This window comes from Aulonocara stuartgranti (genome assembly GCF_965226115.1).
Source record: "Aulonocara stuartgranti genome assembly, chromosome: 19".
Taxonomy (NCBI): domain Eukaryota; kingdom Metazoa; phylum Chordata; class Actinopteri; order Cichliformes; family Cichlidae; genus Aulonocara; species Aulonocara stuartgranti.
In genome coordinates this window covers 32,084,561-32,110,226 of record NC_138955.1, presented here as the reverse complement: position 1 = coordinate 32,110,226, position 25,666 = coordinate 32,084,561, and the positions used below count along the sequence as shown (strand labels likewise).

Genomic DNA, 25,666 nt, shown 5'->3' with positions numbered 1-25,666 from the left:
TTGTGTTGTAGTAGTCTAAATCAGGCTGAGATTTTAGGGACGGTGTACCTTCACATCCACGTTCAATCTGCCCGCTGCGAAACAATGCATCGTTGAGGAGATCCGGAAGACGACCATTGAGGTCCACTGACGCCAAACAGCCCTGGAAGCCGTCTCTGGAAGCCACCAGTTTAGGCAGGTTGCCATACATGCCTGGACCCAGTCCAGCAATGAACAGATCACCTGGGGCACAGAAAAAATGTAAAAGTGCAGGAGAACATTATCTTTAAAAATATTATGGATATTTATAGAAAGATTTGTGTTGAAATCTTTTCAGATCTAAACGACATCAGGACAAACAAAACAGAACTTTTAATTAATCACGAAACCGAACTAAAGAGAGCGCACATATCACACAGGCTTTTCCTCTTGACAGCTGTACACGTACGTGGATTTTTATTGTTGTTGTTGTCTGAATACAACGCTGGCTGATTTGCAAATGTATGCTAATTATTCACCTTCTTATTGCTTGAGCACACAAACTATTTTACTGTTGCATTACTGGGAACACCAGAAAGATCCATCTGCACTGTCTTGTTAAGTCTGATGCAGTTATTGGGGGAGGTTTTAAAAAATAAATTTCCTCTATCCAAATCGATTTTAGTTTAAATAAAGTGAGATCGATTCACTAAATCCTGAATCAATATTTCAATATAAAAGTATTTTGTCAGAATCTCAGGTTAAAGCTCACAAAACTATTTCAACAACCACCAAACAGCTAAACAGTAAATGAGAGCAGGTAAACGGATTCCACACAAAGATGTAAAACACAAAGCGTGGATCGTTCACCCGACGCCACGTACACCGACATCTCACAGATTCTGAAGCTGCAGGTTTCGTCACTCTCTGACCAAAACTCGCTGAACCATCAGCAAAACAAAATGATCAAAACTACGCTTCATGCATTTCCTCATACTTTTGCTGTTTTGCTTCCACCACGATAAAATTGCACTTCAGCTTTCTTTCAGTGTACTCACAGACCAGTTTACCATCAAACGTCTCTGTTGTCTCCATCATTCGCTTGCTTATTACGCACCAGTCTGCTAGTGTGTACAGTGCTGCCGGCCGCTGTTTTTTTTTTCCTCAAAAATAGCCTCAGGTAATGTTCACATGTTGTATCATAGTTTTCTTTAGGTTTTGTTCTACTGCAGAATATTTTTAAGGTTATAGGCCAGAAAAATCTGCTTGTTTTTCTGTTTTATCCTCAGTTACTTTGACACAAAGGCCTCTGCTGTGATGCTCACACCTCTGATGAAGTCTCAGCTTTGTTTTTATACATAGATATAAAAATATGGACATGTGCTGATAAATCATCAGAATTCTAATATTTCTGACTGTCTGAGTCAAAACTGAATCGAATCGAATCGGGACCGTCGAGTCAGTTATAGAAATCAAAATCGATACCCAGCCGTGGTAGTTGTTCTCTTCAAAAACCAACTCCTTCATTTCACAAATGCAAACCGGCATCAAGGCACGACTGGGGAATAGTCCTGAAGTATTTCAGTGTCAGTATATTGACCCACACTTCCTGCTGACAACGTCACGCCTAGCATCCATGAAAAGATTAAAGGTAAGTTAGAAGTAAGTAGTAAGCTGGCTGACCAGTTGGCATCAAAGGATGTACGCCATGAGCCCATCCTCCACACAATTAGTCATTAATATTTGGCAGTCCTAAACTTTAACTTCAAATTTAACTAAGTCAACAGTGATCATCGTCATCGTTCTGAATTGTGAAATTATTGGATTTATATCCCCAAGGTTACAGCATGCTCCACAAAGTGTCAAAAACTGGGCTTGAAGGCGCGCTGCACACACAGCTAAGAGGATTGTGCATCTATAGTCCTGAAATCGAAGCAGCTTGAGTAGATCGTAATAAAGTTTATTCATAATAATGATAATAATAATAATAATACATTTATTTATAGGCATCTTTTAAAACCCTCAAAGGGCTTGAGGTATGGTTTGTGTGTCTCCTGCCAAAATGAAACCAGGAAGCTTTTGCATGTCAGGTAAAATGTCTTAACCACTATACCACAGAGCGAAACACTCGTTTCTTATCAGTGCAGCAAACAACCACTATATCTAAATGAAAAACTGAGTCATATCTTGAGTGTACCTTTAAGGTCCAGATTCTTGGCACCATTGATACTCTGACTAGTGGCTGTAGCATCTACTTTCAGCGTATGGGTGTTGCTGTTGTCTCGGGTAATAGCCACATTGTGCCACTGATTGTCATTTAGTGCCCTTTCACTTTTTCCCTTGATGAGGTTGGGCCCATTTCCAAGGTCAAAAACATAGTGTATGTACCTACAAGAGAAAAATCACTAGTTATATGGGTTTAACAACAAAAACAAGTGTGAAATAGCAATACAAACATCTGCTATTTGCAAATTAGTAAAAATATAACAGAAAGATGAATTTTATCCTATAATGAAGGTTCGGCCATGATCAGGATATCAGACTTTTGACAAAAATGTGTTTGTTCGTTATTCTTATTGGAACACAATAAAATCAACCAACCATTAACAAAAGTTTAACAGGTATCCTCTAAAGGAAAGTTTACCCTTTAACTAGTTCCACAGCAATGAAATCATTGCCGTCTCCAGAGTTGAAGAGTATGAAGCCATCTGGTGAAGTGGTCTTGAACTGAAAGAAGAGGTGCATGGACGTGTAGGCCTGTAACGTGGCCAGGCTGAGATAGCTGCTCTTGGATTTGAAGGTGACAGGGTCAGCGATAATGGAGCGAATCCCAAAGCGGGCATTGAGCTCACAGTAATCAATGTCACCATTCTTGCATAAGTCAATGTATAGCATGCCGTTAAATCTGAGAAAAAGAAAAGAACATGTGGGCAAAAATAAGGAAACATTTTTAAAAATCTACAGAATATTCATCTTAGAAGTAGAAATACCTTAGGCTCTGGAGGTGACCAATAAAGCTGGATGGGATGCTAGAAACAAATCGGCGCTCTGTCATTATGCCTGTTTCGATGTTATGGAACTCCAGACGAGTGTGGTCACCCACCATTTGGCCTGGAGACGGGGAGGGTGGAGGGGAAGGGTTGAAAGAAAGACAAAAAACGAAAAGAAAAGAGAACACCGTCTGACACTAACACAAAAGGGCTGATTTAAGGAGAAAATTACATTACACAGTATTAGATGAATGCAAACTGACACTAATGGGTACATGTGTACTTGCTTTTTTGGAGCAGAATTACACACTGACTTTAGTGTTTATGGCGAGATGCTGTAGCATGGTGGAATAACACTGACAAAGACATACTAAGAATATTTCCAGTTGATGGAGGCAAGTACCTTCTGCTACATCATCGTCAACCGTTAGCTTGTAGGTTTTGCCACGACGCACCACACGCACTGTATGCCATTCATTATCATTGAGCTTTTGCCCAGCATACAGGGTCTCCGGTCCCTTGCCTGAGAACAATGGTCAGTCACAAAGTTAAGGACATCCTGAGAGCCTAAAACCAAACCTTTGCTTCCCACCAGTGACAATAGGAACATTTACAGGTCTTCCACAATGTGGTTAGTGGTTTAAAAATGAGGGAAAAATTGGATTGAAATTAGATCTGATGGGAAACAAAGGTTTGATATAGTCATTCATTTATTTACACAGGGTAAATGATATGAGCACAGATGTCAAACATCTGTGCTCATATCATTTACCTGACTGCTAAGCAGTAGAAATAATTGCTTTTACTCATCATAGAGTTAAAGAAATCTTCCTGTCATTCCTTCCATGTTCTGCACTGCTTTTTTATCTTCATTTCTTAATCTCCTGCTCCAATAACAAAATGCTATTAACATGACCAGTGTTATATGTTTGTGTTCAGCAAACATTAGGGCTTTATATCAGTGGTGCCCAAGCCCCGGGCCACGGACCGGAGTCGTTTGGTACCGGGCTGCCAGAGTCGAGGCTCAGGTGCGAAATTCATGCTTTTCAGGGTTTTTATCGTTTTTTAGCGTTTTCAGTGTTAACAGGGTTTTTTCCCGTGTGAATCAATTTTTTATTTTTTTTTGGTAACAGTACTGGTTTTATTTTGTTGTATTTATACGCAAAACCTTAAAGGCCGGTCCGTGAAAATATTGTCGGGCATAAACCGATCCCTGGCACAAAAAAGGATGAGGACGGCTGCTTTATATTATTGGAAACCATTTCTTCAGCCACACCTGATCTCAGGGCAGGAGGAGAACTATTCTTTCCTTTTAGAAAAGTATGAAACTACTTCAGGTTAGAAAACAGTCATGAGATTTAAAAGAAATTAGCACTGATGTGGAAAACAGGTTGGTCATACAGTTTTATTCATTTATCTTTAAATTAATTTAAGCATTTTCTTCTTTACATTTACATCATTTACATCAGCGATGCCACACATGGAAATGCAGAGGAAAGTGGGGTAAGGGTCAATTGATGCACCACCTGTATTTTAGCAATCACAGGCAGATTTTATAAAAAGATGTGTTGCATCATAACAATCCAAAACTAAAATTAATATTTTGTATGCATGTGAGACATGGTGGCATTTATGTCACCAGCATATGTCAAAGTCTGTAATTATAGAACTATTTGCAGTATTTTGTGGCTGAAATGTAAAAAAGAAAATTAAAGAAAAGTTTAACTTAGTTTGAGTCTTCAGTCTTAATCTTTCACAACCGTAGACGAGAAACGTAATTATATTTTTCCATGGTTGCTGGACCAACCTATCCTTTGCTCAAGCAGCTCCAAGAATTTGGTGGACCTCATATATTTAATTGTTTATTTGAGTGACTGGAAGTGGATAGCTAACATCCCATCAATGTGTTTAATGCATGGTGCTACAACTTTTGGTATCGATCCAATACCAAGTAAATACACAAGTAATACAGATGCCAACACTGTGAACCTATAAAGACAGATTATGTAGGCAAGTTGGCGAGAAGTTGATGAGATTGATCATCATCAATTTTCAAGAAGCTGTCTGAAACGTGGGAAACAATTTTAAAAGTTTTTCTCATTTATAATTATTCATATCAAAAAGCTCAAAGGATAATGCATATTCTCAATAACGTGTAATATTATCAATATTAATATTAGTTTTTAATATGTACATTCTTTGAGTATTTAAATTAAAATCTAAATTGGGTTAAATCATTTTGATTACATCTTTAAGCTGATCGAATCTCCATTACCCCATTATGAGTAAAAGCAATCGTAGTGATCTTGGAAATGACTGTAAAACAGCAACAGACACACTATAAGTAGAAAGAGCTTAATGATTCATCACAGCTAGCCTGAAAAATGCTTAGAAAGTTCCCTAACATGACAAACTATCCTGCGAACTAGTTTCCTCTGAAAAACACGCTTTCTTCAATAAATAGTCAAATATTACATTTAATTAAAAGACTGTTTTCAGTCTTTTGAATCTGGGTTTGTGTTAGGAGTGTAAAGTACACCCGTTGTCAGTCAGTACTCAGCTAGTTGTCATTAGCATGCATATTACTTATGGAAACACAAATTTCAGTTTAAAAAACTGTCTCGTTGTACAGAAAAAGTAATGGACTGAAAATGTCCACCTGATGAAACAACGTGAATTTTTCCTTGGATTTATATTTCTCTATTAGTGTGCTTTGAAAAATAAGGAGTGATAACATGGGTTTTATCATAGCATTATTATGGATATTATCAATGTTTTAACAAACACTCAAATTCAAAATGATTCACAAAATTCAATTTTTATGGTTACATCGTTTAGCTTGTCAAGTTTTCCCCTGAAATAAGGCTTTAATATTTGGTGTTTATAAATTCCTCACATAAAATCAAAGGTAGTTCATGAGCACTCATGTGCTGGGCATGAACGCTTACACACATAATTACTTTAGTCCCTTTAGTTTAAATCTGAGTGCTTTCAGTCGTGTTCCACTGAAGACAGAGGCTTGTATGATTTAGTCAAGTTCATCATTTTGGTGCTAACCAATAATGACAGATTAATAATAATCGTTTAATAATAACTTACCTTGTTCAGTGTCATTTACCTACATCAGTGTTAACTTCAGGCTATTACTGCACTCTTTAGAGAACAATATGTACTAACTTACAGCTAAAGCACAAGCTCTACACCAGCAATTTCTATTGGTTTGCTACCACAGAACATAACAGTTACTCATCCTTTTCATACATTCTTACCAAATTTCATATTTATCTTCATCTAATTTTAATTTCCATCTTGTGAGGTAACACCAAAAGGTTGTTCATCTACCGTACCAGTGTCTCCATTACTGAGGCAATATGGTGCCATAGCGCCAAACTGGACGACAAATGTCAGTAGTACTCTGCTAGTATTGGCTCTCAATTATTATTTCCCACTCTGTACCAAAGAAGGTGGCAACTATAGTGAAATATACTGTATTTACTGTATATTCACGTTTTTTCTCCTAAGGAAGGTAAGAGTAATTTAATCTCATAAAAGCTTCTTTAAATATTGGTTATGTAGAGTATAGAGGAAACAGAAGACTGATTTTATCTGTGATCCTCTGGCATATATAAAATGAGGAATTATGTCATCACCATTTAATTTCACTGAGTCTGTTTCTACTGCTTTATGTTGCTCAAACTCACCCTTCAAATAAGAAGATGTTGGATTTTGAAAAATTACATTTCTTTCTTCTTTAAAAAACAAAAAACATCGATATCATTAACAAACAAAACAAAATGAAACTTGAGTGTTAACTTACTGGAGTTACAGTTTATCCTGATACAGTCTAGATGGGGAAGAATAAATGACAGATGAAATTGCATCCTTCAAGGTTACTGCTGCAGACATCCAAAAACAAAAAATCCACCCTTCCGGGGACGTACACATGCAGTAAGGCAGCCATTTCATCCCATTGGTCTATCTTTAGAATGATCTCTAAGTCAAACAATCATGTAATAAATATAACATGTCATTACTCAATACATTAATTTCTGCTCTTTTGTTAATCAACAGTGCTGTAATTAATAATTGTGCTATATTTACATAAAAATGGCCACTTGTAATACCAGCTACATGGGTTTTCCGACCCAACACTATTTGACTTTGCATTTAAATCAAAGCCTCCGCACCAGTGAAATTGCCTCAGTTACTTAATAAAAACAAACAATAATTATAAATGGATCTGATATTCAAACAGATTTTTTTTTAAATAAACGTTTGTAACTGAGAAAAAGCAAGTTCATTATCTGAACTAAGGCCAGAATAACTGCCGCACACTGCGACAGCGAGGGTTGGTCACCATGTGGCTGGTGGTTTCATGTGTCGTCAACCGCAACAGAAAAGTGGGAGCAAACAGCCACGATCCAGTCAGCACCAGCACCGTGCAGAAGCACAGGAACCCCAAGCATCAAAACTCCTGCTATACTGTTCCTGCATGTCGCTACGCTCCATCAAAGGGTCAGGCTACTAACATTAACACTTAGTACAAAACTACATGGATTAATATGGGATAGAAAGTCATATAAAGTACTGACCAATTGGCGCTTCATTTTTGAAATTAAAAACAAGAGTATGCCTCATAAAATTCATCTAAATGGTATACAACTTCCACCGTTAATCAAACAAGACAAACTGTATGTACGATATAGAACAGACAAAATGCAGTTTGTGACTCGTGTTTCTTTGCCATTTCTTCTTCTTGTCTTTTCTTTTTAACATTGGGGTTGCAGCTACCTGTAGGTTTTGCTGGGCTCTGTTCTCGGGCTGTTCGCCTGACGGGCCGCAGGCTTAAGGCCTTTGAAGGTGTGAATACCATCTTTTGACAAAGCATGATGGGAAATGGAGTTGATGGGAAAACAAGCAAAAGGAAGACGCTGAAAAACCACAAAATTTAATAACAAAAAGAAACTATCATGAGCAACAAAAAACAAAAAGACACCCAGAACAACAGCAGGGTGACACAGAAATTACCTGATGTCAGACACAAAAATGAAGGTCGTAGAAAGAAAACTTGTTCCTTTTATATCCTATCCTGCTGAATGATGGATCAGTGGTTATTCTTACTACGGATTACATCTGAGAAAATCTCAGCACAGTCTGTTCTTTAAAAAAATAGATAAAATAAAAACAACAAAATGAAACCAGATATAGAACCTGTTTATGATGTGTATTCTACTTATTTTGCTTTTACTGTCTCAAAGGTTCTATAAACAAAAGTGAGTACACGTTTCTGGTTCAAAGGTTTCCAAACATATTTAATAGTGAAGTAAAATGTATGTATTTTTAAATGTTTCCAGTAATTGCTGTCTGGTGATTTATGCACACATTAACAGCCATGCAAAAGAGAACTGATTGCTGTTCTAAAGATGGTTGAAATCTTTGAGGGATCACTGTGATGAGTAACCAATGAAAAGACGAAAAAAAAGAGAATAGAAAAGGAGAAGTTACCGCTCGACGGTAAACCATCTCACAGTGAAGGTGGAGGTGTAGTGGCAGATGGCTGGGTGGGGCATACGATACCTAGATTGACCGTGAGTTTGACGCGACTCCCGTCCAACTCCAGCCGTAGCGTGTCGGCTGAGTCTCGGGAGGTAGTGGCCATGAGGAGACCATAAGCCCGCTGGGAGCGAAACCGCAAAGACACATCCTCAGCTTCAGTATGCATGATGGTCGGCATCACAACCTTCATATACATGCTGCCATCATAGGAGAGGATTGAAGCCTCTGGAAGAGAAAGTCAGGAACAGAAGTAAAATACATTTATGTGTTTTTTTTTCTCTTACTATTGTTCTCCCACAGAAAGGAAGTATGATAAGTCCTCGCCATCAAACTGGTCCTACAAGAGAAAGGCACTGGCTGGAAGGAGCATGCCTTTGTAGTACAGACAGATCCCAAAACCTTGCATATCCCCGGACTGCAAAGTATTACAATGCTCATCGGGCCAGGTGGATATTATCCACCTCTACCAGATTTAACCTCAACATTAGCTATCGACCAAGGTCCTGTAACATCAAACCTGATGTGCTGTCCCAGAAAGTCTGGTCCCCTTTCACTGGACTGCATCATTGGTTCCCTGAGTTGGGAGATTGAGTCCCTGCTCTGGGATGCTCAGCTGGATAAGCCTGACACTGTCTCCACATCCCTTTAAGGTTTATCCCCAGGTAACACACTGAGCCCATCTGGTAACACTGTCATCTTAACCATCATCAATCGCTTCTCCAAAGCTGTCCATTTTGTTGCTCTCCCCAAGCTTCCTTTAGCTCTAGAAATTGCCTCGCTGCTTACTGACCACATCCTCTGGCTTCATGGAATCCCCTTCGACATTGTTTTGGATTGTGCGCCTCAATTCACCACTCGTGTTTGGAGTGAGTGGTGCACAACTTTGGGAGCACAGGTTAGTCCCTCTCCTGGCTTTAACAGGAATTTGAGCTGCACAGGGGAACCAGACAGGGATGTCACCTGACTCCTATGCTTTTCACTCTGTATATTGAACCACTGGCCCAAATGATCAGGCAAAGTGACTTGATTACAGGAAAAAGAAATGACCAATCAGATAAATACCATAAGCCTATTTTCAGATGATGTTATGATTTATCTGTCAAACCCAACAAACTCCTTTACTCGGTTGGTCCAAGTATTAGATATATTTAGCGAGGACTCTGGCTGTAAGATAAATATTCAGAAAACCCACATTTTCATGTTCAACCGCTTACCAGATCAGGAACTTTAATATAAAGTAAATTGGGGAGCTAAATAACTTAAATATTTGGGTGTAGCTATAAACGAAAACCAGACAAAACTATATCAAACCAACTATGACTATAATGATGGTAACTTTGACATTGACAGATGGTTTTCCTACCAATTCAGATTAAATGATAGAATGAGGGTGATAAAGATGAATATACTGCCACAATTACTAAACCTATTTTCATCAGTGCCAATAGAAGCACCAAAAATTAAATTACAAAAATGGGATGAACTCATCTCCAAATTGGTATTCATTCAGCTCTTGTTAACATATTTGAATATACAATTTCCACGGTCATTTCAGATCCTATACTTGGGTCATCTTAAAGGAAATGTGCATCCAAAGGACGAATACCTGTTTAAGATTCTCCTGGTAGCGGCAAAGAAAACTAATTAAGAAACTATGAAACTATGAAACACAGAGCTATAGAGAATAGGTAACTGTGGTTGAGGAGATCCTGGTTATTGACACATTCACATACAGACTGGAAATAAAATAAAAATACTTTCTAAAAGACTGAATCAAATGGTTGGCATGCAAAGTGAAGGAAGGCCATAGGTAATTAAAATTATATATACATTACTGATGAGTGAGAGAGAGCTGCCTAATGTAGTGGGGGGGATTCAGTGTTGACCAGCCGCTTGAAGATTTGTACCAGACAGATAGAGACCACCAGTATACACCAGCTGTACTCCACCGAATCGTCCAAGGCGTATTCTCAGTGGCAGGGGACCAATATGAGAACAATCCCACCAAGGCTGGAGATGGAACAATACTGGAAGACCATATGGGACAAATGCAACCCATGACAACCATGCTTGTGGAGCTAAGAGCACACAAGGTCCAGCAACTATCACATTGGTAGACATGTCCAGAGCTGGACTGCACCAGGCCCTGACATGATTCACACCTACTGGCTAAAGAAGCTAATTCCACTCCATGAGCATCTAGCAGCACAAATAAACCAGTTCCTAATGGACGAGACACACCTGAAATGGCTAACCAAAGGCTAACCGAAGGCTAACTGAAGGCTAACCGATGCATCCCCAGAAGGGAATGGTCCCATTGACCTATCGGCCAGTAACCTGCCTCAGTACCATATGGAAGCTCCTATCAGGCATCATCGAGGCTAAGACGAACAGGCACATGGTTCAATTCATTCATTCATTCAAGACACTAGAGGGGCAAAACACAGCTACTGGCAGATATACTGGTGACTCAAAACTGTGAGACCAGACTGACCAACCTGTGCACCACCTGGATTGATACAAAAAAGTTCTAGGAATACCAGTAACTTTACAAGAAATGAGGAATTTGATGGGGATGTGTTGACAAGCCAGCTCCAAACCAATAACACAAGTCACCATCAACTGCAGGACGCAAAAGGAGATACTCTGTCCCCACTGCTGTCTTGCACAGGCCTGAACTCCCTCAGTGAGATCATTAACAAGACTGGATATGGATACCAATTATGGAATGGAGCAATAGTTGGCCACCTCCTCTTCATGGATGATATCAAGCTGTAGGCCACAGTTGTTTATCAAAGTCCAGTGTTGTACTTTATGGTTTGCCTCTACGTATAGATAACAGATATATCCTTTTTACAAAAATCAACTGAAATATCTAACATTTTGTGTACATGCATTCCCTTTGATTGCTTTATTAGTAATATTACTGAATATTTGTAGTAATTTGTCACTGCACAGTCAGATTACATTTAACTTCAGAGTCAAAGTGTTTGAAACAACCAAATAGAAAAACTGTAAAGCTAAAAAAAAAGAATTTAAATTGCCTAGTTTCACACAACTCTAAACCTAATCTAAATGGGCCACCAGTGATATCATTCTTTATTTCTCTACCTAAAGAAAAATCCATTTCATTGAGCTCACTTTACACTCTTGCTTTCTGTAGTCAAACCTCTCTTTCCTAAACCCTCTAAGGCTGATTGCCATTTTCTTGCATTCTCATTGCATCAATCAGATTACGGTGATTATTTGTCCTGTCACAGTAGCTTAATTTGATAAATGATCTGATAATATGCTGAAGCATTTCATGTCCTCTAAATGCCCTTTGTTCAGTTTATCTGCGTGACTGGGATGCTGTAGTTCTATCACATGGCCACAAGGTGGAGACACAGTCCATCTATCTGTTGGAAAGTCCTGTAGGTAAATTAGGGTGGGTGTGGCTCACTGAGAAACAAATGTGTAAATTAAAATATGGATAATGATTGGATAAAGCTAAGCTGAGGAAAAGTAAAGCTTGAGTAGGTAAAAGGCATGTGCGTCCACACTGATGGAGTCTGAATAAATCTGCATATCACTTACTAAGATCTGATAAAATCAATTACTTTCTCATCTCCAATAGTCTCATGCACCACCTTACTTTTTGCAGATAGGTCAGGGTAACCAAGTGAAATAACAGCTACATTCCCCCATATGCTTATTTTATGTTTGTGTTAGAATGTTGAGTCTCTAAAGCCTAAAACATTTCCGTGTTGTTCCACATAAAGTTCAATTTAAGTTTATTTCTATGGCACCAAATCAGAACAAAAGTTGCCTCAAGGCGCTTTAAAGTGTACAGTAAAGCCCTACAATAATACAAAGAAAACAGAGAAAATCCCAACAATCACATGACCCCCTATGAGCAAGCACAGTGGCGTGAGTGGGAAGAAAAAATATGCATAATAAAGGAGTGATAGACATACTAGTGCAGACCCAGAAGAAGAACTGAAATCATCCTCTTTTCCTTTTTCTTTTTGACACTGGACTCTAGATGAGTTGCTTTACATTATTCACAGTTTTAAAAATGTCTTGCCGAGCACACCCACAAGTTCATCAATTATGTGAAATGAGTTGTTTTAACTCGTGCCTTCTCTGAAGCCAGTTTTCTTCTGATATGCTAGCCCACATTTATACGTTTTATTGCCGGAAGTATTTGCTCGTCAACCTTCACGTGAACTTGAGTGACATCCTTATTAATTCATAGGGTTACATATGAGGTCAACCAACCCTATGCAGATATAACAGCTTGAACTCTTCTGGGAAGGCTTTCCACGAGGTTTAGGAGTGTGTTTATAGGTTCCTCTTTCAGAAGCACATTTGTAAGGTCAGACAATGATGCTGGATTAATTCCAGCATCATATTTTTTGTTCCTAGGTTTTGTCCTATATTCTGAGTTTCTGTGTTCTTTATCCAGTTCTTATTATCTGAGTTCTTATTATGATTTCTTTCTTGGTCCTTGTGTAGTTTCCAGTATTTCCTAGTTTAGTAATTCATGTTTCTAGTTCTTAGACTCTTTTCTTAGGTGGTTCCCTTTTTGGCCTTGTTCTTGTTCTTAGCACTGTTTATATAGTGTCCTTTCAAGCTCCCCTGTATATAGTTCTTTATTTCTCCATGTTTGTGTGTTTTACTCTCCATCTGTGTTTATGAGTTATGTTCAGTTTTGCATCCTTTCCCTTTTCACGTAATGAAACAGTGTCCACTGGCCTACAAGTAGCTCTTCTGCGTTGTGTTTCCCCGATGTATAAATCATGGCAATCCTCCTGGCACTTAACAGCATACACTACAAAACTCTGTTTGTGTCAGGGCAACCAATTTTTGGCGCAGTGTGTTTTGGGGTTTAAAAGCCAAAGAGATGCAGTGTTTATAGAAAATGTGTCTCAACTGTTACTCCTGACACGTACGGGATCACTACAGGTGGGCAGCGGTTGTCCTTCTCTCCTGGATCGGCTGGAGCTTTCTTTAGGAGCCTTCCCAGCTTTGACAAAAGTCCAGCTGGGATAACCACATTTACTCAGGGCCTTCTTGATGTTCTTCTGCCTCCCTGGCTGCTGTGTCAGTGGGGATGGTGTTCGCTCTGTGTTGTAGCGTCCTGATGACTCCCAGTTTGTGCTCCAGTGGATGATGAGAGTCAAACCTTAAATACTGATCTGTATGTGTAGGTTTACGGTACACGCCAGCTTTAGATGTCCCCCATTACTGATGGAAATCTCACAGTCTAAGAAGGCTAACCTGCCACTTTTCATATCCTCCCTTTGATGTCTTGGTCCACCAAGTTAATGTGATCAGTGAAATTTGGTACGTCCTGAGATTTGATTTTCACCCAGGTGTCATCCTGATACCTGGATAGGGTAGCAAAGCCCTCTTTTCCACTTCTTCCATGTACAAATTGGCCACAATGGATGAAACTGGGGAGCCCATGGCACACCCATGTTTCTGCCTGTAGTACTGACCCTTATATGTGAAATAGGTGGAAGGTTTTTGGGATGTTCCTTTCAAAAGGAGCCAGTTGAGGTGGTTCCGCTGAGCGCCTCCTGGGTGAGGTGTTCCGGGCATGTCCCACCAGGAGGAGGCCCCGGGGCAGACCCAGGACACACTGGAGAGATTATATCTCTCGGCTGGCCTGGGAACGCCTTGGTGTTCACCTGGATAAGCTGGAGGAGAAGGCTGGGGAGAGGGAGGTCTGGGCCTCTCTGCTTGGGCTGCTGCCCCTGCGACCCGGCCCCGGATAAAGTGGAAAAAAATGGGATGTGGTGTTCAGAGTAACCTACCTACTGGCTGATGATTGAAGCCAGACACTGTGAGATGTTATAGGTAACCGAGTTGATCATTCAGACTTATGATCATTTGAATGGTACTCATGACCAGTCATCAATGGCCATTGCGTGACAATTTGAAGATTAATGATCAAGGATCTGACCTCACAGCCACAGTTCATTCAGTGGGCTGGTTCAGTCATTGTGCAAAGGTGTGTTTATAAGAGTGGGGAAACCTGCAGTCAGCTGAGACTGAAGAAGTCACTTGGATGAGTAACGAAACGTTTCTCCCACTGAAAACGTCCAGATAAACAGACTTTTTGGGATGTTCCTGTATACTTTGCCTGCTGCTTGTTGATGGCCTTCCGTGTATGCCCTGCTTGCTAGGATCTTGCTGTTATATGCTGGACTGTCTCAGACGCATTGTTGTACAGCCTGCACCTGGGTCTTGGATGGTGTGGTAGACCTTAGCCTTTGTGGCTCTTGTGCTTAGAGCTTGTTCCGGTGCTGCCATGATAAGTGGCTCTGTGCTATCTTTTAGTCCAGCATTGTACAGCAACTGGTAGGATTTCTCTATATTAGCCGCTTCTATCTGCCGTTGGTTCATCCTGTGCAGGGACCCGTCCTTCTATAATGGTTCCTCTTCTTTCTCAGGTTTTTGCTGCCTGAGATATTCACTAAGCACACTATCAGTTGCTGCCAGCTTGATGATTTACTCATGGATCTTTGCTGTTTCATCTTGGATAGTGGTTCTGACACTCACTCGTCCTCTGCCTCCTTCCCTACATTTGACATACAGTTTCAGGATTTGGGTTGAATCCCTCTATACAGGGTAAGGCACTTTCTTGTCTTTATGTCAGTGGCTTCTCTCTCCTCCTTTGGCTAGCTTATTACCCCACCAGGGTAACTGATGACAGACAGGGCGTAGGTGTTGATTGCCTGGATGTTGTTCTTCCAATTCAGCTGACTCCTAAGAACCTGCCTTATTCTCTGCTAGTATTTGGTGGTTGCAACTTTCTAGTGGCCTCATGATTTCCATTTGCAATTTGCGATTCCAAGGCAATTGTAGCTGTCCTCAGTGTCTGCAATATTGGCTCCATGTACCACAGTCCTCTCAGTTCTGATTATCTTCTCTTTGTTAACATCAGAGTACACTTCTCTAGTCAGAATGACATTTTGATGTAATTGTAATCGTATCATTACATACAGCAGTGGGGAGAGAGGGATGCCAGTGCTGATTGTCCGTGTGTGGGATGTGATGCTCCTCAGCCTTGCCTGCTTCTTCCTGTCCATCAGGAACCTGGTGATCCACTGATAGGTGGAGCCGGGCACAGTACGTTGTGTGAGCTTCTGGTGGAGGATGTCTGGGATTATGGTGTTGAAGGCCAAGCTGAAGTCCACGAGTATCCTTGTGTATGTCCCAGATTGATAAATTGATGCTGGAGGCAGTGCAATTCGATATTGGCTGCATCCTTGGATGGTCTGTAGGCCCAGAATGCAAATTGCAGGGGGTTCTGCGGGGGTCTGCGATGTTCTACAAGTAGCTTAACACCAGTCTTTCACTTTATGACCACAGACGTCAGGGTGATAGGTCTGTAGTCATTTAATCCTGTGATGGCGGACTTTTTTGGGAGCAGGATGATGGTGCATTTGAAGCAGGAGGGCACTTCAAACAGCTCCAGCCTTTCAGACAGGAAGGGGACATACTGTCAGATCCCAGAGCTTTCCTGGTCTTCTGTCTTTGGAAGAGCTTGCACACATCTTCCTCACAAATCTTTAGTGTAGGCATGGGGTCAGAGGAGAAGGAGGTGAAGGCTGCAGGTATTTTTGCCTAAGAGTGAGGTGCAGTGGCGTGACCAGCGGGGGTGGCCTGGACCAGACTGGCCACCCCAGGTGCCACCCCGAAGCTAAAACAATAAAATTCAATCAAATATCAAATGTACGATTTTGTTTTCACGGTGAAGCTCAGATATCCGAGTGTAACTGAATGCAGCATCGGCTTCTGCACTATGAGCATCACGTTAGCAAAGGTAGGAGAGCCAAGCACGAAAGAGGCAGAAAACAATTTTTCTGCGAAAGAAAATGAGGACAGAATAAATGTCCCGGTAAGTAATATTAAGTTTGTTGAGTTTAGTAAACTTTAAATTAGAATACCAAGGAAAAAATAACACTTAAAGAATTATTGCAACCGTCGAATATTTCCGACAGTAGGCTGCTGGGGGGAACTAGCATAAGAGTTATGAGTTATAAGATATAATCCAAGTCGTAACATTGCTGTATGGAGCTGCAGATTTGGTTGCAGGTTAACATAGCTGGACTGGCCATCGGGCATACCGGGCATTTGCCCGGTGGGCTGATGACTTTTTTATTTATTTTTTTGTAACGGCATGAACAATGAGAGGTGGTGGATTGGCCAGATGCTGGCAGATGTGTAAAATGTAAAAATAACTCGGTTGTTTGGTGGTGGCTATGGCGGAGCTTCCACAGAGGCCAGCAGGTGGATGAGGGAAAGGGGAGGCAGGAGGAGCAGAGACCCGAGGCAGCCGCCAGTCCGAGTGTCAGGTGAACTGAACTTCAGGTAAGAAGTTATGACCTGCAGTCTATCTGGGTCAGATATAAACTAAGTTTAGGTGGAGTTTATTTTCGTTGTGCTGACTTTTTACCCTCAGTTGCAATAACTCGTACTGCGTTCTAGCCAGCTTGACGGAGTTTCTATACAGCTGGGTGGGTGCTATGATGTTACTGATAGTGAACTTTATTTTATTCATAAGGTTAGTAGAGTTGCCAACAGCTCCTTAAAAATGGAATGGTCCGTCATTCAGAGAAAATATTACACGTTTCGTGTTGAGCTGAGAAGAGACGCAGTTTGTCCCGGACTTTCGCTATAATGAAAAAAAGACACAAAGCTGGATTTATTCTGTCGTTACGCTGCACAGCTGCCTCTTCTTCTCTCATTCTCTCCCCCTGCCTCTCCTGTTGCTACTTATCATGAAACTGATCAATGATCAGCTGATCAGCTTTTCTCTCTTGTTTGTTTGTCGCCCACTTTCATTCAAATTTTAGTCTTTTCAGTTGTTTCTCCACTTTTTTCCTGTTTCAAAATCAAACACCAGTTTGTGAGAAGATTATCTTCTTTTTTTAACAGGCAGATAAAGTTTTGCATTGGCTAATTTGTCAATTGTTTGTTAAAGATGTTCGTATTTTAATATTCAAAAATGTTTTTGCCCAAAACGTAGGTGCACTATATGTCAGTAAAAATACTATGCAAATATTGCTGTCCTTGACTGCTGAGTAAACACTGACAAAGCACTGATTGTATCTCTTGTACTTTATCAACGCAGTATCTAAAAACTTTGCACCGTAGTGGTTAAAATCTCATTCTAATAAGAGTTAAAAGCGCATTCGGTTTATGGGGTTATTGAATTATGGTTAACGGTTGGTAGATTTTTTTTTAACATTATCTGCCAATTACATCTGCCGCCCTTCTGTGTCCCTACCTGACCCCCCAACAAAAAATTTCAAGACATGCCACTGGTGAGGTGAGGGCAAGCAGATGGGAGGTGTGAATGGTTGTCTTTCAAATCTACAGTAAAAAGTGCTTAGGTCATCACTCAGGGTCATTTGTTGAAAAGCAGTTTTTTAGCTCTTCGCTGTAGCTCCTTTTTCCTACCCTGATCTTCTTGCTCTGTTTGTTTCTGGCCTGCTTGTACGGGGCCCAGTCCTCGCTGCTCGCTGCTGTAGGCCTTCTCCTTAGTTTCATTTTACTTTCTAGTTCTTAGGTTCTTGTTCGTTTTGGTTTGTTTCCTTTTGTGGGTCCCTGTTAGTCTGACATATCTATGATGTATGTTAAGTTCTGTCTCCCAGTCGTGTCTCTCCCTCTGTCACTTAGTGTGTGTCTCATGTTTCCTGTTTAAGTTTGTTTTAGGCTTTTAGGCTTTTGTTTCCGTTGTATGTTTCTTTCACAGCAATAAAGCTGCCTCTTTGAGTTTATCCTGTTGTGTTTTGACTCCTGTGTTTGGGTTCTTATCCTGTCTGCCACACAGCACCCCGATGACACTAGGAATACCACTAATGGTTTTAAATGTCTTTTATGTACAGACGATGGGGACTCACTGAGACTTCAATGCTGCAGAAAGTTTTCTGTACACTTTCCAAGATCTCTGCCCTTCTCAGATGTTTACACACAATTCCTTGGGCTTCATGGCTTGGTTTGTTGCAACTATGCAGCTATGGGGCCTTATAGACAGGTGTGAAATTTTCATAACCATGTCCATTCAACTGAATTTTCCACAGATGGACTCCAATCGAGTTTTAAAAACATGTGACAGATGATCAGTGATCAGGATGAACCTGAGTTCAACTTTGAGTTTTGTGGCAAAGGTGGCAAGCTTTGGGAGAGCCATGCCCAACTTATGTTAAAGATGTCACAGTACCATATCACCCCAATAGAGTAGGTTGCTCTCAGACTTCTGGCTAACTGGTGGTTCCTGTGAGATTTAAAAGTAAAATGGGATGCAGAGCTTTAAGCTTTGAGGCCCCTCTTCTATAGAACCAGCTTCTAGTTTGTATTTGTGAGACAGACACCCTCTTTACTTTCAACATTAGGCTTAATACTTCCGTTTTTGATGAAGCATATAAAATGATCTTTTGATTTGGTGTTATATAAATAAAACGAGCTGAAGAGCTGAAAAACTTTGTGTATGTTATATTTGAGTGGCCCTTGAAAATATCTAGAAAAGTATTTAATATATGAAGCTAAAATTTCACAGCAATCATCATTTGAATCATAACTCAGTGCATATACACTCCACACTGATGTCCTGCAAGCACTTCTATAACTAAAGATATAATCAGAACACTGTTCACTGATATGCTAAAAATCAGTTCAAGCTAGCAGTTTGGCTAGGGATGTGGAAATTAGTTTTCATCTCCAATTAGTCTTTATTAACCTGTCTGAACACCATGATGGAAACTGGTCAGAAGGGCAATAGTTTTAATATTGTCTGAATAAAAGTTGAATATTGTTAATTGATTTTTCTGTCACAAGAATTTTGACAGTCTGTCACACACAAAAAGAAGCAAGACAGGAGATAAGGAGAAGGGGAAAGCCCCAAGTTAGTTGAACACCCTGCATCAAATGGTAACTAATTCGGTTTAAATAATTAAACATACAGTAATTATGGATATTAAAGGTTCCTCTTGGAATTCAGTGAGCATGTTGTTCTTTTATGCTAGGCTCAAAGCTACTAAATGCAGGAATCCTGCTAATGCTGCAAATATCTTTGGGCTATATTCAGTTTAGATGTAACAAAGTTCATCTGACTGTTGTCCTCTTTACGGGTAAAATCAACAACATTTTTGTTGATGGTATATCAATAAGGCTAATTCTGCTGGAAATATTAAAATAAATCTCTCTTGTTTGCTCTTTCTGGTTTTATGTGATCTACTCTACATTGACTGTCAGTTTATTTTCTCATCTATTTAATATAAGATACTAAAACATGTGTCATACAGTACAGATGAGACAAAAGATGGAAATACTCAAGTCAAACTCAGCTGGACTCAGTCCTGCTTATGTTGTTGAAAGTGAAGCTATGCCTTGGTTCGGGTCCAGCCTAGTAAGACATCTATTAACGTAACTGATTTATCAAATGGAATGGTGTGAATCTACCAATCTACCAGCTTGCAAATCTTGCAATCAGAACTTCCTTTATAGCTGTCACAACGATTGTCCTGCTCCAGCTAGCTCCATCTGTTCAGATCGCAGTGTTACAGATAGTATGAGTATGTAAGGCTTTTGGAAGAGGACCGACCGTGTGCACATCTACACATCCACACTTACCTCTCTCACAGGTGCGTGACCAGTAGCCAGTACCAGTGCAGTCACAGATGAATCGATTCCAGCCTTCTTTGCAGACTCCTCGGTTCTTGCATGGGTAGCTCTCGCACTGCTTGCCAGGTTGTTTATTGCATGATGGTTTAATGCCAGCCCCATTTTGTGCCTCAGCAATCTGACGGATGTCCTTGCTTCGACCATCAATGAAAAGGTCACGAATACAGCCCACATAGCCATAGTTGAGCATTGCTGTCCAGAGCTCCGTGGGCAGGATGAGGTTGGTGCGGTCAGTTGGAAGCCCCCCCAAATACATGTCACCCTCCAGGTCCAGAATCTCACTCTCACCACTGGCTGTGAACGGAGTCCTTCTGCTGTTTACAGAGATGGTGCCTGAAGAGAAATTTGCAAATTTCATCATAGTGCTCCTACTCTTTGATCTTATGAGATGTGCCACCAATTTTTATTGATTTTGCCTTTCATTATAAAGGTTCCCTCACTGACATACTACTGGAGTAACAAATTCTTTCCGATTCTGATATTTGAATTTTACATTACTTCAAAAAAGATTTTTTGTATTTGTAGTCCAGTAGACTGTATACCCCATACATCTAGCCTCACTGACCTGAGCGTCCATCCCTCTGGATGTCGACATGATACCAGACCCCATCATTCACCTTTGTTTGGGTGGCCTTAACCTTGATAGTCCCAGAGCCCATATCCAGCAGCAGGTACAGGCTGCCATCCAACAGCTCCACAGCAAAGAAATCCACCTGAGCAAGAGAAAAAGAAGCTCCTTATCTGAAAAAATTAAGACAGTTACTTTTTTCTTTGGGTGCTTCTTTTTCATTTTCCTAAAATCTAAAATCTGTGTGTCAAATAATCTGACAAATACACAAAACACTCAGTTTTGGTACACTCAGGTAAGCATGGATAAAACATGAAGCAACTTCCCAAGTTTGACCTATAATTAAACCATAATTTAGTTTGTGATACCAAGAAGCAACGTTACGTAAATCAGATTTCCTACAGTAGTTTTTCTTTCTTACCCTGTTGCAGTCAGTACAATGTGGCATCACTGTTTAGTTTGGTCAGTACATTTTAAACCACACTCTACCACACCCAGGTTATGTTTAGTGACAGGTGAAATTAACTTAAAACTTCCAAGCAGAAAATTGAAGCTAAGGTTAATCATGGAGTTACACAATGTTCCACGCTAAGGCCAATTCTGTGTCCTGTCATCCTGTCCTTAAAAACGCCTTGAAAGGCCTTCAGTTGATCCAAAATGATGCAGCAAGCGTCCTGATATATTGACATCTTCCTTTGGAAACAAAGCATCCCTCTTGACTTGTCTAAAGTATCCTGAAAATTTAGTTGGGTATTTGGTATACCTAGTGCAAATGTTTGAACCCAACTTATCTAAACCACTTGGAGCATCTATCAGCGCACACATTGTAGTCTCAAAGTTGGTTATACTGGAGCATGAGATATTATGCCTCTAAGTATGAGTATATTCTGAGTTTATGTCAAAAAAGTGATACCAAACGCTTCTGTAGACGCTCATATTTGAAACTAGTATGTAATTGCTCTGTCAGTACTAATTATGTTAGCAGGTCAAAGGGAAATTCCATTATATGTTAGCATTATGCTAGCGGGATGAACGCTAAATCTTTTTTCACTTATTTCTCTTGGTTATACCAGCTGTAATTTCAGTTACTAGCGTCAGTCTATACTGTGTAAGATGAGAAATATATTATGTTCGAAATATATGTTGTAATATACTTTTTTGTTATGTTTGTAGTCTTACAGCGCCTTCATTAGGGAGACAAATAAACCCTGCAATGACAACTGGAAACTTTTGCCTCTCCTTTTGAAGAACTCTTTATCTATCTGTCAAACTGGGCATCGACGTACAGGAAGGGCAGAATAGTAAAACGCTTCATTCTCATGAATCGTAGTGAGTTCTGTAAAAGAAAAGATGGACGAAACACTGGAAATGTCCAGTTCTTTATGCTCCAGCCAGCTTACATCATCATCTACTGCTGTCGACAGAGCATGAGCAAAAGCATAAAGCAGCTGCAGCAGCATTAGCTGAGGCTCAAGCTTGGGAAGCGTCTGCGCTGAGCATCCAACTGCGCTGCCACACCTTTTCCAGTCTTCTGTGCTTTGAGCCCAAAGAAAGAGTCTTGCAACTGGAGTTACGGAGGACAGCCAGCAAATAATGATCAATTTCACCATTCTCAGTCCAAGGTATGGACACCCACACCTGTAAGTGGTAGTCATTCAATTCAATTCAAAATGTATTTGTATAGCACATTTAAAAACAACAGAGTTAACCAAAGTGCTTCATAATCATTTAAGAACAAGAGACTGGATGTAACGTCACAAGAAGAGCTAGATCTGCTTTCCAGAGTGTGGTAGTGAAAGACGCCACAGCACTAAACCCCAATCCTCATCCTCAAAAAGCAGAGAGCCATGGGCTAGTGAAGGGCATGTCGGGGAGGAAAGAGAGTCAAGTGTGGCTGATGTTTCACCAAAATGCACAGAAATATGAGGAGACTCGATCAGTTCAAGTTCATGGTCCTTAACCCGACTGCTGTATCCTGCTGTACAACCAGAGAAAGGAGTCGAGATGTCTGCTGTTCTAGATGAACAAAGCAACCGCTCCTTGGCAAAACCATACTTTTTTGACATTTTCAACACTGAAGGACAGCTTGAACCGTGTTCACTGAAAACATCCTCAGGTGCTGTGGAGATAGCAGGGAGGCGAGCCCATCTATTTCATTTTATAGTCCTTTGATGGTACCACTCAGCTTCCCCTGCCTACTCTTACTGAGTGTGACATGATACCTGACAAAATCCCAGAAATTGATTCAGAGGCCAATTTCCTCCTTCTCATTGGCAGAGACATTCTGCATGCGTACAAAGTCAGAGAACAGCATAATTGTGTCCATAATGAGCCACATCATCAGCGACTCAACCTTGGTTGGGTGATCGTGGGAGAAGTGTGTCTGGGAGAGGTGCACAAGGCAGCCAACACTAGTGTATGCAAAACCAACATTCTACCAAATGGATGAGCTTCACTCTTGAGTGCATGTCCAAACAATATGCAAGTCAAAGGTTTTCACACCTCAAACCTAAGTCTTCAAAGCTCTGCACAACACCTGGAAAGTAAGAGAAGCGATCTTGGCAGTCAGGTCTCCTGTTCATCTGGACGTAGCGTTTTCAGTGGGAGAAACGTTTCATCACTCATCCAGGTGACTTCTTCAGTCTCAGCTGACTGCAGGTTTCCCCAAATCTTATAAACAGTACATTTGCATAATGACTGAAACCAGCCCACTGAAGGAACAATGGGCTGGGAGGTCACTTCCATCATCATGATTATACAAATTCTCATGACCATTGATCAACAACCACTGATCAAAGATCAATGGCCATGAGTCCCAATCACAGAGAGTTGGGGAATGGCTGCAGTCACAGCATTGTAAGTTGGTGACAGATGTACCCTTAGGCCCCCTCCTCGATTCAGAGATGGTCTTTCCCTTTTCACGTAAATGGCCTCCTTGACTCCGCCCTCAAACCAGCGTTCCTCCCTGTCCAGGATGTTACATCCTCATCATTGAAAGAGTGTCCACTGGCCTGTAGGTGTAAATAGACTGCAGAGTCCTGGCCTGACGAGGTGGCTCTTCTGTGTTGTGCCATCCTCTTAGCCAGAGGTTGTTTGGTTTCCCCGATGTATGAATCCTGGCAATCCTCCTGGCACTTAACAACTATGTTACTCTGTTTGTGTCGGGGGACCCGATCCTTGGGGTGGACCAGTTTTTGGCGCAGTGTGTTTTGGGGTTTAAAAGCCACAGAGACCTGGTGTTTAGAAAAAAATGCTTCTCAACTGCTCCGATACTATGAAAATATTGTTGGGCATAAACCGGTCCGTGGCGCAAAAAAGGTTGGGGACCGCTGTTATAGGTGACCAAGTTGATCATACAGACAATTGGTCTTAAAGGTGCACCCTGATTATGTATCTTCAGTAAACCATACAGACTTGGTGTAAACTCCCCTGGGTACAGCCTGTGGTATGAGGTCCGGTCAATAGCCTTGTCTTGTTCTAACCACTTCAGACAGTCTATCACCCACTTCCCGTAACCACTTCCTGGGTCTCGTTTCAGGGGCTCATAAGTATTTCTGTCACTGAGCAGTGACAAAATCTTCTCATGACAGTTTTTCTGGTTTAGCAATACTGTGCACCTACCCTTGTCTGCCGGAAGGATGATAATGTTGTTGTCATCACTAAGTGATGTGAGTGCCTTCCTCTCCTCCATGGTGATGTTGGATGCTGGGGGCTTTGCATTGCTGGAGACAGGCCAAAACTTTCGTCCGTAGTTGCTCTGCTTCCATGTCTGCAATATTGTTGTTTCAAATTGCTGTTTCTGTGGCTGTGATTAGCTCCACTAGCGGGTTTTGTCTTAGCGTGACAGCAAAATTCAACCCTTTAGCAAGGATGTTTTTCTCTGTTTGGGTGAGCTGTCTGTCAGACAAATTCTTGTCCACTTGTCCACATCCTCGGTGTCACATCCTTCTCTTTTCTGGCCACTGAGGACACTCTCCGTATTTTGCTGTGGTTTCCGACATACAACAAGTAGGTCAAACTTACTTTGTTGCCTGGTCTTAGACTTTTTGTGCTGTGCTAGATGAGCCTTCTCAGTGATGTCAAACACCTTTTTAAGAGTACTCTCATCTAATCGTAAGTCTCTGTTGGATCAGCTCCTCTTGAGATTTTAGCACGTTGATGGTAAAATTTGTTTGCTTCACCCATCCATTAAGCCGCTGGTGCTGTGACCTTCTGGAGGATTTTTGTTGCCTGGAAGCCTTTAACTGAAGAGCTCATTTGCAGACTACAAGAAGGTGAGGAAAGGAAATATTTGTGTTCAATTCAAGTCCCAAACATGAAGGATTTTCTCTAGATGATATACTCCTGAGTAGGGATGGGTACCGGTGTCCGGTGCCATGATGGCACCGGTTCTGACATAAACGGTAGTAACCAGACCGAAAAGCAGCGCACATTTTGGTGCTTTATTTCGGTGCTTTTTTTCCTGAGCTGTGATACACTTCTAGCCAATCATTTTACGTTTCCGAGAATAGTAGGCGGGTCCAGGTACGTACGTTCTTTTAGAGCAGAGCTACAGATTAAAAATGCCCAAGGCGAAGCGGTCAAAAGTCTGGCTGTACTTCACAGCAAAATATGCAAACTCAGCAGCAACAAGTGCTTTAAGCTGATACTGTGATACTGTCAAAGGAGGTAACACCTCAAATCCGATGAAACACCTGGCGACGCATAGCGTTTTTTTTAAAAGCCCAGAAATGCGCCGTATTTGATAGCTTGCTGCGAGACCTCACACCGAGCGCATCTACTGCGGGTGGGTTGGCTGTTATGCAACATCCTCCAAAAACACGAAGAGGAGAGTCCTGGCCCCTAGCCCTGCCAGTGTAGCAGAAATGATGAGGATGATGATGCAGCAGCAGCCGTTCTTCTCTGCGTGAGCAGC

At 41.0% G+C, this 25,666-nt stretch overlaps 1 protein-coding gene across 1 annotated transcript in view; it reads right to left on the bottom strand.

Annotated features, from left to right (window-relative positions):
• nrxn3a (neurexin 3a) overlaps positions 1-25,666 on the bottom strand; it is a 206,829-nt gene that overhangs the window by 71,879 nt on the left and 109,284 nt on the right. Inside the window, 9 exon segments of the mRNA XM_082515716.1 lie at positions 49-222; positions 2,156-2,346; positions 2,603-2,863; positions 2,949-3,069; positions 3,352-3,471; positions 6,766-6,792; positions 8,526-8,729; positions 20,133-20,516; positions 20,749-20,896. Coding sequence (XP_082371842.1) covers positions 49-222; positions 2,156-2,346; positions 2,603-2,863; positions 2,949-3,069; positions 3,352-3,471; positions 6,766-6,792; positions 8,526-8,729; positions 20,133-20,516; positions 20,749-20,896 — 1,630 coding nt within the window.